This window comes from Schistocerca cancellata, chromosome 5, assembly GCF_023864275.1.
Source record: "Schistocerca cancellata isolate TAMUIC-IGC-003103 chromosome 5, iqSchCanc2.1, whole genome shotgun sequence".
Taxonomy (NCBI): Eukaryota; Metazoa; Arthropoda; class Insecta; order Orthoptera; family Acrididae; genus Schistocerca; species Schistocerca cancellata.
In genome coordinates this window covers 666,038,429-666,055,443 of record NC_064630.1, presented here as the reverse complement: position 1 = coordinate 666,055,443, position 17,015 = coordinate 666,038,429, and the positions used below count along the sequence as shown (strand labels likewise).

General features: G+C 44.2%; 1 protein-coding gene across 1 annotated transcript in view; it reads right to left on the bottom strand.

Moving 5' to 3' along the window:
• Window positions 1–17,015, bottom strand: part of LOC126187638 (sodium-coupled monocarboxylate transporter 2-like) — a 91,298-nt gene that overhangs the window by 41,732 nt on the left and 32,551 nt on the right. The window contains exons 4-6 of the mRNA XM_049928836.1: window positions 15,474–15,591; window positions 8,459–8,526; window positions 4,365–4,519 (exon numbers count right to left, since the gene is read on the bottom strand). Coding sequence (XP_049784793.1) covers window positions 4,365–4,519; window positions 8,459–8,526; window positions 15,474–15,591 — 341 coding nt within the window. The remainder of the gene's footprint in view (window positions 1–4,364; window positions 4,520–8,458; window positions 8,527–15,473; window positions 15,592–17,015) is intronic.

Here is a 17,015-nt window from a genome sequence, read left to right as displayed (position 1 = left end):
TGATTCCTACAGAGTAGATTTCTAGTCTCCAGAAAAGTCATTATACTCGAATATAATACGTGTTCCAAAATTCTACAACTGATCGACGTTAGAGATATAGCTCTATAGTTCTGAACATCTGTTCGACCTCTCTTCTTGAAAACGGGGATGACCTGTGCCCTTTTCCAATCCTTTGGAACGCTACGCTCTTCTAGAGACCTACGGTACACCGCTGCAAGAAGGGGGGCAAGTTCCTTAGCGTACTCTGTGTAAAATCGAACTGGTATCCCATCAGGTGCAGCGGCCTTTCCTCTTTTGAGCAATTTTAATTGTTTCTCTATCCCTCTGTCGGCTATTTCAATATCTACCATTTTGTCATCTGTACGGCAATCTAGAGAAGGAACTACAGTGCAGTCTTCCTCTGTGAAACAGCTTTGCAAAAACACACTACTATTTCGGACTTTAGTCTGTCATCCTCTCTTTCAGTACCATTTTGGTCAAAGTGTGTCTGCACATATTGTTTTGATCCATCTACCGCTTTGACATAAGACCAAAATTTCTTAGGATTTTTTGCCAAGTCAGTACATAGAACCTTACTTTGGAATTCATTGAACGCCTCTCGCATAGCCCTCCTCACACTACATTTCGCTTTGCGTAATTTTTGTTTGTCTGCAAGGCTTTGGCTATGTTCATGTTTGCTGTGAAGTTCCCTTTGCTTCCGCTCAGATTTCTAACTCGGTTGTTGTACTACGGTGGCTCTTTTCCATCGCTTACGATCTTGCTTGGCACATACTCATCTAACGCATATTGTACGATGGTTTTGAACTTTCTCCACTGATCCTCAACACTGTCTTACTTGAGACAAAACTTTTGTGTTGAGCCGTCAGGTACTCTGTAATCTGCTTTTTGTCACTTTTGCTAAACAGAAAAATCTTCCTACCTTTTATAATATTTCTATATACGGCCGAAATCATCGATGCCGTAACCGATTTATGATCGCTGATTCCCTGTTCTGCGTTAACTGTTTCAAATAGTTCGGGTCTGTTTGTCCCCAGAAGGTCTAATATGTTGTCGCCACGAGTCGGTTCTCTGTTTAACTGCTCAAGGTAGTTTTCAGATAAAGCACTTAAAAAAATTTCACTGGAATCTTTGTCCCTGCCAACCGTTATGAATGTTTGAGCCTCCCAGTCTATATCCGGCAAATTAAAATCTCCACCCAGAACTATAACATGGTGGGGAAATCTACTCGAAATATTTTCCAAATTATCCTTCAGATGCTCAGCCACAACAGCCGCTGAGCCAGGGGGCCTATAGAGACATCCAACTACCGTGTCTGAGCCTGATTTAACCGTGACATTCACCCAAATCATTTCACATTTCGGATCTCCGTCAATTTCCGTCGATACTATTGCACTTCTTTTCGCTATAAACACGCTTCCCCCTTCACTGTCCAGCCTGTCTCTGCGGTATACATTCCAATCTGAGTTTAGGATTTCATTACTGTTTACGTCTGGTTTCAGCCAACTTTCTGTCCCTAGTACTATTTGGGCGTTGTGACCGTTTATTAAAGAGAGCAGTTCTGCGACCTTTCTATAGACGCTCCTGCAGTTTACTATTAGCACATTAATATTGTTATTTCCTGTTGCATTTTGCCTACTCCGACCTTGCCGCGTCTCAGGAGGCGTCTTGTCGGGCCTAGGGAGCGAATTCTCTAACCTAAAAAAACCCCATGTGCACTCCACACGTACTCCGCTACCCTTGTAGCCGCTTCCGGCGTGTAGTGCACGCCTGACCTATTCAGGGGGACCCTACATTTCTCCACCCGATAGCGGAGGTCGAGAAATTTGCACCCCAGATCTCCACAGAATCGTCTGTGCCTCTGGTTTAAGCCTTCCACTCGGCTCCAAACCAGAGGACCGCGATCGGTTCTGGGAACGATACTACAAATAGTTAGCTCTGATTCCACCCCGCGAGCGAGGCTTTCCGCCTTCACCAGTTCCGCCAACCGCCTGTACGAACTGAGGATGACCTCTGAACCAAACGGCAGGAGTCATTGGTGCCGACATGAGCAACAATTTACAGTCGGGTGCACCCAGTGCTCTCTATCGCCGCCGGCAGGGCCTCCTCCACATCTCGGATGAGACCCGCCGGCAAGCAGACAGAGTGAACACTGGCGTTCTTCCCCGACCTTTCCGCTATTTCCCTAAGGGGCTCCATCACCCGCCTAACGTTGGCGCTCCCAATAACTAATAAACCCTCCCCACGTGTGCCTGCTCGGACCGTGCTGAAGGCGCAGCCACATGTCCACTCACAGGCAGAGCGGGCGATGCCACACGGCCAGCCTCCACATTTACCCTCCGCTGTTGCTGAAAAAAAATGGTTCAAATGGCTCTGAGCACTATGGGACTTAACATCTGTGGTCATCAGTCCCCTAGAACTTAGAACTACTGAAACGTAACTAACCTAATGACATCACACACATCCATGCCCGAGGCAGGATTCGAACCTGCGACCGTAGCTGTTGTTGAAACCTAAGCTATAGTAACGCCGCAGTTCGCAACGAGATTACATTGCAGTTTGGATTTATAGACAAGCAGTCTTAACGGAACTGACACACAGCGCGTCACAACACGGGTCTTACGCACTGTAGCGACTGCCTCCATCAGAAAACGAGTTAATATTTGAGACCTCTTCAGTATTTCCCAGGTGCGCGTTTAGAGTGTATCACGCTTTCGATAACATATGACAAAGTTAAACGCTTTATTGGGTACCTTTTCATTGAGATACTTATTTCTTGCCTTGTGCCAGACGTAGTCGAGCGTTCGCGATGTATGTCGGACAAGGCGACTAGTGTGACGTCACAAGTCCGTTGCGGTATTACCTGTGGGCTCAGGCTGCGAAGCAGTTGGAATTGACAGCGTAAATTGAAACAGCCAGTAAGTCAGAGCTCGACAGCTACCACTGGAGGGGGAACTGGAAGTCTGACAGAGCAATAAGGCAGTTGGGCCGATTGACGGCCACGGCTTCTTGTGAACACTGGGCTTCGTTCCAGCTGGAACAGGTGATGGTGTTTGCCTTCGTACGTCACGGGACGTGAAGTGCTAGCTGAAATCTGGTTTCCATTACAATGTGAGAAATTATGTAGAAGTGACCTGTGTTTTCTTGTCTCGTAAGCCTTTGATCCTGTACTGCCATACTCAAGTAAGCAGAGGCTTATGTTGTTCTAATACGGCGAGTTCGCTGTTAGACCTTGAAAGTAGAGCAGTGCTTTGACTGATTGAATATTAGGAAACAGTTCCTCTGTGACTGACGTTGCTTTTGTTTGTGTCCTTGACATGGGATCTACAGTTTTTATGCATTTTGGCCAAAATGGTACCTACAGTGTCTGTGTTGTCTGTATCTTGTTTCCTTAAATTGTCGGTCTTAATTGGGTGCATTTTATGGTTAGGTTCTGGAACAAGATCTCTGGTTGGCTCTCATGGTGTTCTGTGATGTTATGTGATAATTCACGCTCTCTTTTTACTACAAAATTTTGATTTCATTGGGGTCAGATATTGAATTATTAATATTTGCTACTGTGTGTTTAGATAAGAACTTCTCATTCTGCATGTTTGCTTGTGCCCATTTGGTGAAGATGATTATTCCCGTTGGGAAAGGTTTTATGGAGTGTTATATTCTCGTACAATGTATGAAGGTCATTTGATAAACTGAGCGCCATTTCTTGGTTTGTGCTTTCTCATGCATGCACTCTGATTTCTTATATGGGTCACATTCTTCAATAACATCGATTTTCTTTTTGGTTACGACCTACACAACCTCCGGGCACTTTGTCATTCAGCGTCTCACCATCATCAGGAATTATCAAATGAGTGTGATTCGTACGGCTTTTCATTTCATTATTACTGTCACTTCTGTTTTAGTTTTGTCATTTGCAACTCCTTCATTTATTATTCTGATTTAAGAAAAAGGTATGTTATATCACTTTGATAGCATATTCTACAGCCCAGTGACGTATACGTCTCCAACCGAATAACAATGAAACTAAATTAGAGTCGGCTCAAAATTCAAATGGCTCCGAGCACTATGGGACTTAACATCTATGGTCATCAGTCCCCTAGAACTTAGAACTACTTAAACCTAACTAACCTAAGGACATCACACAACACCCAGCCATCACGAGGCAGAGAAAATCCCTGACCCCGCCGGGAATCGAACCCGGGAACCCGGGCGTGGGAAGCGAGAACGCTACCGCACGACCACGAGATGCGGGCTTAGAGTCGGCTACATGACTCATTCATCAGCAGTGTAACACTGATTCGAACTTGAAATGTAGGGAATACTATAAATAATATGTCATATGAGTTGATACTCGTGTTGTCACTCACTCGAAGAGACGTATGCGACCGCCCTGGTCGGAAATGTCCCACACTTGCACCGGGGAGCCCACCAGCTGGCAGCCCAGGATGATGACTGCAAAGCAGGCAGCGACCATCACCAGGCCCTGCAGGAAGTCCGTCCAGACGACCGCTTTCAGACCACCCTGCAACAGACGGTATCAGCTCCCAAATCCGGGATCCACCAAGGAACAAGACACTGAAGTGTTACAAGGCATGAGGCAACAGCAGTATGTAAGACGGCAGACTTAAATCCAGTCAATGTACACAAATGAAGGTGAGATGGGAAACTCTTGTTGGTGGCGCACAGAAATACGTAGTCATCATACTGGTGGTGGCTGTCCATCACGCTGGTAGCACACGGCCCAGATTTTGAGCGCCATGGCAAGTTGCTGTATAAAATCCATAGTTATGACTTACGTTGCAGAACGTGCTTTATGATACCATTACCATTAGCAGTTACGGTGCTTTATGCTGTCTCAATTTTAAATGTTTTAAAAAAATAATGTGTTATATTTTGGCAATTCACCGAGACCATTTCCCTTACTGATGGCCATTCTCCTTTTGTATTCGTACACCTAGGAGATTGTTAAACAACTTATACAAGTTATCTGTTTCTTTTATATTGCTATCGAGAGAAATAAATTGATAGTGAAATGCACGAATTATCAGTATGCTGCGTCACACTCTGCTTACTTCATATACTACACATTGAGGTAGCTAACCTCATTTTATATTCCAAGTCCCTTCAGTTAGGACAATCAATCGTACATACTTTCCAAGGCCCCACGACCACTTCGTTATAGTAGATCTGCAGTTCGTATATTCGAAAATGTAATGCTTGAAGATTTTTAACTCAGACAATACTCATACCAAATTAATTATATAATACTTAAAGCAGTCAAAAGAATAAAATAAGTACCAAGAATGAAATAAAGAAGAGAAACATGACGTAAAAATAACGTTCATACAGTTTCAGTACGATGGACTCAATTTAGCGAAGTATATGTAACCTTTTCCTCACCACCGTCAGTAATGGAAATAAATTTCAGCGATAACGCGAACTTCTGCAGCTAACAAGGCAATTTCTGAACTCTGGTATTCAATTCTTTATTACTATATTCACTCATACACCACAATGCTTTATAGTATTCTCTTTTCAGTCACGCACGTCTAATTCTTGTGAAATGGTACTACGTCCTACAGTTTCGTCGGACAGACGGTTGCTTACCAAGTCTGTGCTCGTTCACAGACGTCTCCAAGCCATCTGTCACCACTCACACCTACACTGGATCACTGTCACTTTCGGATTTCGAGTCCAACCATGTGCCTTGCCACCCCCGCCCCCCCTGTCGTTCTTTGCCCTTTGTGAACAATCAAAAGAAACCCTGCCGACTGGTTGTTGTGTAATAGTTGACAAGAATCTTCTGGGACTGAATATAAAGGAAACACTACCTCTGGACTATGCCTTTTCTTAGGTATTATCAACTATGAATATTTCATTGTGGGGAACAAATCACCTGGAGGAGCTGATATATTGCCCCAGCTACCTGATATAATACCTCGATAAGCCACAGAACTACGACGGCGGCAATATCAGCAAACACTCGAGCCCAGATAATGTGCAAATTTATTGGGATGGTCTCATAACAGGAGTGACACACAGAATATATCCTTTCTAGCTCGTTTTCATTTGTCTTTGACGTTATCTTGTGAATTTCGTAGCACCAATAATATCTCTTCCCTTCAAGAACATTAGATATAACGTTATTTTGAAATTTGGTGATAGGTGGATGACTATATTAAAATACCACAGACATGCTAATCAGGTGTTGTGCATTCTCTCAGTGTTCTTAAGTTGCCACTGCCTCGACAGTGACAAAAGAGGGTTGTATTAGATGAAGAGACGGGGGCATTCCGAACGATATCAGGTAGATTCTATAACATTAAAATCACAACAACAGAACACTATACGCAGCCTAATCGTCCATTGCGAACTCTTTCTGTGTACCTAAGTCAACATTGCCTTTAAAATAGTATAGGGGGTTCGTATACGTTGAAAAGTCCGGGACTTGCGGGACATACCGGACGATACCAGAGGAATTACATAATCTTAAGAGAGAAATTTGGAAACCACTATAACAAAACACTTAAGACGCCCTAATAGTGTGATTTTCACTCTTTCATTATACCTCAGTGACCACTCTCTTGAGAATAATGAAAGACAATCGTATACGGTTAAAAACCCTGGTCAGGCTGGACGATATCACATGTACTATATAGTATTGACACATTAATTTGGAAATCACTACAGCAAAACACAAACTAACAGTGTGTTCACCATTCTTTAGGTTTTCCTAGTAACCCCTGCCTTTAGAGTGCTGAACGAGAGCCGTTTGCGTTAACGTGACCAAAACACAACTGATGATATCAGAGATACTGTGTAATATTGAGTACCCGCCAGGTTAGCCGAGAGCGCTAACGCGCTGCTTCCTGGACTCGGGTAGGCGCGCCGGCTCCGGATCGTATCCGCCCGGCGGATTAACGACAAAGGCCGGTGTGCTGGCAAGCCTGGATGTGGTTTTAGGCGGTTTTCCACATCCCCCTAGGTGAATACCGGGCTGGTCCCCACGTTTAGCGTCAGTTCCACGACTCGCATACATTTGAAACATATTCGCACTATTCCATGGCTTACATTAGACACAGACAGCTGGGGTACACTACTTACTTCCTGGGGAGGGGGGGGGTACAGGGTGGCGGCAGGAAGGGCATCCGGCCACCCCTTAAACTTATCATGCCACATCCGATTAACCATGGCCGACCCTGCATAACTGCGGGACAAGGCTCAGACAAAGAAAGAAAGAAAGACTTTGTAATATTGAGAGAGAAACTTAGAAACCATGTTTGAAACTGTAAACCATCTCCAGGATCAAATGTTGATTCTGGCCATAATTTATTAGTAACTAAATTCTGATTTTAGTGAATAAATCACAAAAATTGAGGAATAGCTTGGGACGTGACGAGAGGTTGTTGATGGTTTCAGACGAATCATTGGGCAGCGACTGAATTAGTTAAAGGAGTTATAAAATGCAGCATAGCTACAACAAAATGTAAATTACTGCACAGATCATATATATTTTTTTCGTGGAATATAAAGTTGATAGAAATTCTTTACTGAAAATAATTCTTGATGGATGGTGTGTGAAAGTAAGGTGTGGGTGATTAAAATTACAGGCAAGAAGAGAATAGGAACTATTGGAATTTTATGATATGGAATATTGCTGAAGATATTACGAGTAAGTCGGTCGAGTAACAAAAGGTACAGAATCTAACCGGAGAGAATAGAGCTTCTACACACAATTTGACTAAAGCTTAACATACTTCCAATGAGGACAAACGGTTATCGCCGCCAGCCCATATAAGGTGCGCATTGTAGAGTGACATTATCAGCCTTCATGTGCAGCAAATGAGGTTTTAGCCTCGGAATGTGAAGGAATATTACTTTGGGTGGGAAAAGAATTTCGTAAACAAGATGTAACGAGCTTCTTTCACAAAAATTGTAGAAAATTCGCTCTTCTCATGCTCTCCACGATTTGTTGGCTTTGGTAAACACTAACTGACGAAAAATTATTTTTCAATGTTATAATGCTAAATGATGCAGTCCTAAGCCTTTTTGAGCTCTCCGTAAGATAAAACATCGCGATTGGGAATGTTCCAAAACAAAATCTCCTGATTTCTCTTAATTCCTTGAATGACGATGTAGACTACAGTTTGTAGATGAGATAAAACGATCACCAGTGATGACAGGTCAAAGACGAAACAGTATAGTCGGAATAACTATTCATTTACCCGTTCGTACATATTCAAGCATGCATACCCAGGTTTCGTTTCGTTGATGAAGAATAACACAATCATTTACTTGACCATTCTATTACATATTTTAGAAAAAAGGTCGTCTTTATTAATATGTGAACATATAAAGGTTACTTCTATCAGCTTAAAAAGACTGTATATGCATTGAGATCACAGTTTAAAAGCCTTTTAAATGTGCTTATATAATGTAGAGTTGCCAGAATCGTACATACCAGCATGGTGTAGAAAATGCAAACGATGCACACAACGGGCGTTATAAGATGTACGCTGACGCCAGACACTGAAACAATTAGACGGGAAGGATAACAAAGATAATTAGAAATGTTTCTAATGGAGGTAGAGTTGTATGGCTTTAATGAATGAACAGAGCTGTTGTATGAAATACACAGTTGTATCTGTAAATTTTATGAGACAATCGATGTCGGTCTAACACCGGACCATCATCGTGTCCAAAAAAACACCTCAGCGTCACGGAAAAGCATAGCTGCGATACTTTCGGACCCGGTGATGGTCTGATCATAGACCATAATCGACTGTCTCTAATAATACAATGATACACCTGTGTATTGTCTAATGCAGTTCTTAACACAAAAATAATTACATTATTTATTAAAACTACGATCGAAGTTTCTCTCAATTTCCTCATAAAGCGACACCAAACGCATGAAAAATTGTAGGATTTCTAGGTAGACAATTATTTTGTTCAGCACTAATGGAAATATATGGAATGTCCTATTTCAGGAATTATATTCTCTTTTCGGAGATTAATTCTTCCTTCTCACAGATGTCTAGAATTATTTAGTCTCTGAATATATTTACATACCTGTGAGTGGATTCAGTCTAAAAATCTCCAAAGAATATGTTACTTACAACAGATGTGGGATGCCGTAGGAGAAAGTACGTATTGTAGATCGGGAATGAAAGTTCACTGAATTTTACCTCACGAAAAATACTTTGGGATAGTGGTAATAGTACTACAGTAGTTTTGTCTACTTTAAAGACGGGACTCATCACAGCGCACTCAACACGGATTTCTAAAGGAATGGACAGTAGTCCGTGGCAGATAATTTTGAAATAAACATCGTTGTTCATGTTCATGATAACCTGAAGTGCTGTAAAAGATCAGTAGCTTCGCAGAACCACTTCCCACGTGTTCCACACCTTCCATATTACTGTTTAAAGGCGTCACTGGACCGTAGGCACACTCTACACGTCACGTAGTTTGAAAAGAGCGAGAATTGTGACTCGTTCGACCACGTTAGCCTACACTGTATTTTATACTGATCAGCCAGAACATTATGACCACCTAAGTAATAGCCAGTACGTCCTCCTTCGGCACGGATAACAGCAGCGACGCATTATGGCATGGGAACACTGGGGCCTTGGCAAGCCTCTGGAGGGAGTTACCACCACATCTGCCCACACACTTTCCCATAAGTTCCAGGGCGAGGGGGGAGGAAAGAGATGAGTTCTGATGCAACGTTCAATCACATGCGAGATATGTTCGATCGGGTTCAGATCTGGCAAGTTGTGGGGCCAGCACATTAATTAGATTTCGCCACTGTGTTCCTCAAACCACTCTCACACTCCTGGCCCCGTTACGTAGCGTATTATCTTGTTGAAAAATGCCACTGCCGTCGGGAAACATGCTCGTCGGGAAGAGGTTTTCGTGGTTTGCAGCCAGTGTACGATACTCCTGTCAATCATGGTGCCTCGCAAGAGCTCCACTGGAGTCTTAGATGCCCATGTGAATGTTCCCCAGAGGATAAAGGAACCGCCGCCAGTTTGTCTCCGTCCCGCTGTACAGGTGTCAAAAAACTGTTCCCTTAGAAGACGATGGGTTAGCGCCCTCTCTCCGGCACAAGATATCGGGATTCATCAGACCATGCAATACTCTGCCACTGCGTTAACTTCCAATGCCAATTTCAGTCGTGGCGTTAACGTTGGTACATGCGAGGATCGTTGGGCGCGGAGGCCCATCGAAAGGAGTGTTCGGAGCACAGAGACACTTGTACTCTGTATTCTTGTACTCTGCCCAGGATTAAAGTCAGATGTTAGTTCCACCACAGTTCGCTGCTTGTCCTGTTTTACCAGCTTGCCCAGCTTACGACGTCCCACGTCTGAGGGTGTCCCCCCCCCAACCTGACGACGTCTGAACGTGGTTTGACCCTGATTTCGAGTGTTGAAGACACTCATCACAGCGCTCCTCGAACACCCGACAAGTCCAGCAGTTTCCGAAATGCTCGTACCGAGCCTCCAGGCCATCAAAATCTGCCCTGGGTCAAACTCAGAAAAATCGCGCGCCTCTCCCAATCTACACGTGGACAGTGCGCCTGCTGTTATAAGCTGCAACTTAAGTGTGTCTGAACAGCAGTCATTGCTCGTCAGTTGATGTTGCTATCGTCTGGACGGGTTTATATTGATAGTAGATCGATGGTCATAGTGCTCTAGCTGATCAGTGTATGTGTCACTGGAAATGCCTTTTGCATGTTAACCGATTCCAAAAGTCCACTGCAGGCAGTTCCCTCCTTAACGTTCATTTGGAAAATGGTTGAGAAAGTGGAGGATATAGTACATTTCTTCAAATACTGTAATCGAGAAAAGATGAGAATAATTCTGACGTTTCTTGACATAATAGTATTTCGTAAATAGCAGTTAACAGCTTCAGTATTCTTTACTTTGACGTTGTCGTTCTCACGAACAAATATTTTTCTTATTATTCACTAGAAGATGCTCTTCAGTAGATATGGAACTAGAGTCAAAATTATAACAAATCATTCATAGTTTTCTTTCATTAGCATTCTAGCACTTTTTGGATATAATAGTGAAATCAGCGGAGGCATAAAGATTATACGATGTCGAGCACGAAAGAGCAATAAATAGGCCTGTTTTCAGGAAAGAGACAGACAGAGGATGAGAAATCTTTTGAAGGAAATTTCCACCAGTCAATTGTTACTTGTTCACGTATTTTACCCAGTCATTATTTCGACTTTATAACCATTCTGAAGTGCATGTTGAAATTTTAAAATTTTTCTGACCTGTCTGTGACATGTCATCGTCGAAATAACGCATTTCTGGTACTCGTAGCCCGTAATACAAAAACTGGTCTATAAGACTATAAATATGTGTTATCGACGATGACGTATCACAGTCTAACGTATTTCAACATGAGGTTTGGAATGACTATATAGCCGAAATAACGACTGTGTAATGTAAATGAACAATTAACAGGCAAATGGCAGAAATTTCTACCAAAAAATTCTCTGTGACTGTGGTCCTCAAGAAGAAAAGGAGAAGAATTTGGGTTTTCAAGCGTACGACACATTTCCGTCACGCAGTTAACATAATACCGTACGTTCGATGACCATTCATTTCGAACCATGATTCGAATTATTTTCATATTTTTATTTGCCGTATGATGACAGAGAAATGTAGACAACTATTTACGACGAATATGTGCAGTCCTATACAGCTACACACAATCTAACGTTCGTAATTGCTTCATAGCTCTAAGTCCAGGAAGCCAGACAGAACCTTCTGCAGAAAAATTGTGCTGGTCTTCCAGTGGCCCTTTGAATGCTCTGAGGGAACCTTCAGATGTTATGTGGATGTAAAGTTTACTGTTGTTTACCGCAGTCACATTCAGAAAAGGACTTCAGTCCCCATTGGTGCAGCAGGGCTCTGCATCTACCCTGGTCAATTCTGATGCGATTGTTTATGCATCAGTGTCGTCGGGGCACATAAAACCTGCTGGTCTTTGCCAGGGAATTTTGGTTTGTTGACCATATTTCATGGAAGATTGCTCCTGCCTTGTTGAAGTTACTGTCCTGATGACTCACAGCAGAGAGCTACGATGGCTTTCTAGAACTCAGTCGCTGAGGTCCTAATAGCGCAGTTCTTAAGTGATTTGGTAAGTCTAAGTTTCTTTTATTCTTGACCACACCTGACTATGATCTTCTTGTGGCTGCTAACGAGATATTACTAAGTACCGGTAGACAAGGTGTATTTGTGGGATGAAGACACCCTATGATTAGGCGTAGTCCTTCATTGAGCTATGTGACAATTATTTTGCTGTGAGCGCTGTTTAGTCACGTTGAATTGCGGTATTCTGCGACTGAGCGTGAAAGAGCTAGACCTGATGATCCAAGGAGTGTTGCAGTGATACCCAGGCGGTGTCTGTTGACGTCATGAGTTTCCTTTTCCTGATTTTCGTTTATAAAAGACATCCTCTTCATAGTTGGAATTTTAGCCATAAATTTATTAAATGTATGTGACATTTTTCACGGTGGCTGTATTTATTTAGACCTCTTCTACGTATCACATTCAGTTTCGTCTTTTTAAATCTTTACCGAGTGTTTAACTGTACAAAAGGAAACTTTATTACGAGTATGAAACAGAAACACAATATTGCAAAAGCAACATAACGGTAAGAACAAGTTACCACACGCGTGAAGATAGCAGCGTTCCAGCAAGATGTGCTACCGTCTATGGTGGTTAAGAAACTGTACTGTTCTTTATGTTTTGACAGATGTTCTGTGTACTTAAGGAAAGAAAATTGTGTAATGATGAAAAGTTGAGTAAAGAATAAAGCTGAGGACAGACTAACTATTTCAGAGATTTATGCACGAACATTTATTCTTATACCCAAATAGTTAACAAAAACAAAAAATACAATATTAAAGTCAGATGAAGTCACTGGCATTGAATTTCCTCTGTAGTTATGTATAACGTGAACATGTCACATGTGTGTTAGTTACATTTACAGCGTTTCAGCATCTTGAAAGCTGTCCCAAATGAGTAGCCTCTTAGCATAGCTACTCTATGCACCTACACTCCTGGAAATTGAAATAAGAACATCGTGAATTCATTGTCCCAGGAAGGGGAAACTTTATTGACACATTCCTGGGGTCAGATACATCACATGATCACACTGACAGAACCACAGGCACATAGACACAGGCAACAGAGCATGCACAATGTCGGCACTAGTACAGTGTATATCCACCTTTCGAAGCAATGCAGGCTGCTATTCTCCCATGGAGACGATCGTAGAGATGCTGGATGTAGTCCTGTGGAACGGCTTGCCATGCCATTTCCACCTGGCACCTCAGTTGGACCAGCGTTCGTGCTGGACGTGCAGACCGCGTGAGACGACGCTTCATCCAGTCCCAAACATGCTCAATGGGGGACAGATCCGGAGATCTTGCTGGCCAGGGTAGTTGACTTACACCTTCTAGAGCACGTTGGGTGGCACGGGATACATGCGGACGTGCATTGTCCTGTTGGAACAGCAAGTTCCCTTGCCGGTCTAGGAATGGTAGAACGATGGGTTCGATGACGGTTTGGATGTACCGTGCACTATTAAGTGTCCCCTCGACGATCACCAGTGGTGTACGGCCAGTGTAGGAGATCGCTCCCCACACCATGATGCCGGGTGTTGGCCCTGTGTGCCTCGGTCGTATGCAGTCCTGATTGTGGTGCTCACCTGCACGGCGCCAAACACGCATACGACCATCATTGGCACCAAGGCAGAAGCGACTCTCATCGCTGAAGACGACACGTCTCCATTCGTCCCTCCATTCACGCCTGTCGCGACACCACTGGAGGCGTGCTGCACGATGTTGGGGCGTGAGCGGAAGACGGCCTAACGGTGTGCGGGACCGTAGCCCAGCTTCATGGAGACGGTTGCGAATGGTCCTCGCCGATACCCCAGGAGCAACAGTGTCCCTAATTTGCTGGGAAGTGGCGGTGCGGTCCCCTACGGCACTGCGTAGGATCCTACGGTCTTGGCGTGCATCGGTGCGTCGCTGCGGTCCGGTCCCAGGTCGACGGGCACGTGCACCTTCCGCCGACCACTGGCGACAACATCGATGTAATGTGGAGACCACACGCCCCACGTGTTGAGCAATTCGGCGGTACGTCCACCCGGCCTCCCGCATGCCCACTATACGCCCTCGCTCAAAGTCCGTCAACTGCACATACGGTTCACGTCCACGCTGTCGCGGCATGCTACCAGTGTTAAAGACTGCGATGGAGCTCCGTATGCCACGGCAAACTGGCTGACACTGACGGCGGCGGTGCACAAATGCTGCGCAGCTAGCGCCATTCGACGGCCAACACCGCGGTTCCTGGTGTGTCCGCTGTGCCGTGCGTGTGATCATTGCTTGTACAGCCCTCTCGCAGTGTCCGGAGCAAGTATGGTGGGTCTGACAAACCGGTGTCAATGTGTTCTTTTTTCCATTTCCAGGAGTGTACGTAGGAGGAACGCAAGAAAAATAAGCGGGAGTGTAAGCACGCACATTACGTTCACAAAATTCTTTTTATTCGGTTAACCATTCGATAATGGCGCGGGTAATTTCCAAGAATGATTGTCTATTGAAGTTGCGGAGCCCAAACGATACATATCGAACGTGGGATCCTAAATCGATCATGCGGCTCTGGTGGCGGGCGTTGTGATCAATTATTTGTGATCGTCATTTTTATCTGTCGTTCCCTTAGTTGCTCTAAATTACATACCTCCGCGAATTATATGTGAGTTGCTAGGGGATCCCAGACAATTTATGTCGTTAGTGAGTGGGATGTCTGGTGTTCATGACGTTCCTTCTGCGGATTTTCCAACATGGAAATATCTAGTTCCATGTTTATCCAGCTTAGAAGATTGTTCGACATTTTGTCGCAAATATGGAGTACCACCGGACGAGGAAAGAAGGGCCTATGTAGGCTGTGGTGGTGCGAAGTGTGTAAAACATAGTAAGAACAGTTTCGATGCTGAAATACCGTTTACAATTTCGTTGTGGACAGTGCGGAAAACGAATGAGCATCAGGAAGAATGCATGGTTGGACTCTTCCAAATTATCCCCTTCAGGCCACCATAATGGACTTTCACATGATGATTACACCGACGACGAGTAAGGTAAGTCGTCTCATTTTGTCGTTGCTGTTGCGACAACCGTAAACATACTCATAATGCCCGCCACCAGAGTCGCATGATCGATTTACGATGGCACGTTCGATATGTATCCTTAGGACCCCGCGACATCAATAGGCAATCATTCTTTGAAATTACCATGGCTTGAAAGAAGAAATTCCTTTGTAACGAAAAAGAGGTCTAAATAAATACAACTGAAGTGAAGAGATGCCGAACTAACGTGCCAAAAATCTATTCGACTTCAGTAACATTTATGGATACTGCCCTAATCAGTTCAATATCGTAGCAGCGTAGCTGACCTTGGTTGAACGCGAGAGCCGGCACGTAGACGAAGAGCGGAATGGTGAGCACCTGCTGCAGGGTGAACAGGAAGGACGCGAGCAGACGCGTCTCTCTGTTGAAGCGCCGCTCCAGGTACTGCAACAAAGTAAACACCTCTGGCTAGCAGGTGCATCTTAAATCAGCATACATGCTCTTCTATGCTTAGTGTTACGGTATTACATGTGTACAAGATGACTTTGTTTCATAGCAACAAACAGCAAGAAAACAATGCCTGATAGGATAATGAACAAAACTGGTCATATGGCGTTATGGCCAGAAATGCATGAGGTCTATGTAAAATAGTATTTATTATTTCATCATGTCTTTACAGTACAATACCGTGGACAACAAGCTGCGACGAGATCACGTTAGATGAGGTATTCAAAGTGGTCCCCACGGGCCTGTGGTCGTGCGGTAGCGTTCTCGCTTCCTACGCCCGGGTGCCCGGGTTCGATTCCCGGCGGGGTCAGGGATTTTCTCTGCCTCGTGATGACTGGGTGTTGTGTGATGTCCTTAGGTTAGTTAGGTTTAAGTAGTTCTAAGTTCTAGCGGGCTGATGACCATAGATGTTAAGTCCCATAGTGCTCAGAGCCATTTGAACCACTTGAACCCACGGGCCTCCGAGAGTATGCGAATACGACGCAATGGTGACTGGTGCATGTATATGTTCATAGCTACAACTGAATGGGGTCAAAGGCATTATGAGCGTGTGGTCCAAGTGCCTGCACGTCCTTGAAGTGCTCCACATACACAACTTTCCCTAGTTCCTCCCGCAGGTTGAGGTCCGACAACTGGGTTGGCCATATAAGTGGACCGCCTCATCCGTTTGACCAGCTGGGGTACTGCTCAGAAATGCGGAGGTGCGCTGGAGCACCGTCATGTACTAGCTATATCAAAAAAAAAATTCAAATGGTTCAAATGGCTCTGTGCACTATGGGACTCAACATCTTAGGTCATAAGTCCCCTAGAACTTAGAACTACTTAAACCTAACTAACCTGAGGACATCACACACACCCATGCCCGAGGCAGGATTCGAACCTGCGACCGTAGCAGTCCCGCGGTTCCGGACTGCAGCGCCAGAACCGCTAGCTATATCACCCATCGGAACATTAATTCGTGTCTCCCAGCACGGGAGGTAGTGTCACCCACTGCACCCACAGAAGTGCAAGTATGCCTCACCTGTCAGGCATTATGGAAGGATGAGTGAACCCAAAAAGCCGTCGCCGATGACCTGACACGTTGAAATTGAACCGGTGATGATGGTTCGCATTCTTCCTGCTGTGGGGACCCACGGTGGCCAAGAGTTGAGTGCTGCTGTATTCAGACACTGTAGTGAATTCTTCTCTCACTGCTGTCGAACATGAAATGACGAGCAGATGACTGATGTGATTGCCCACATTAGGAGCAAACAATTAAATGACATCAATAATTAAATGAAAAAAGAAAGGGTACAAAATTTAAATTGTTCATATATGAATATAAAAGATTGCTTATATGATCAAACCATGAAAGAAAAGTA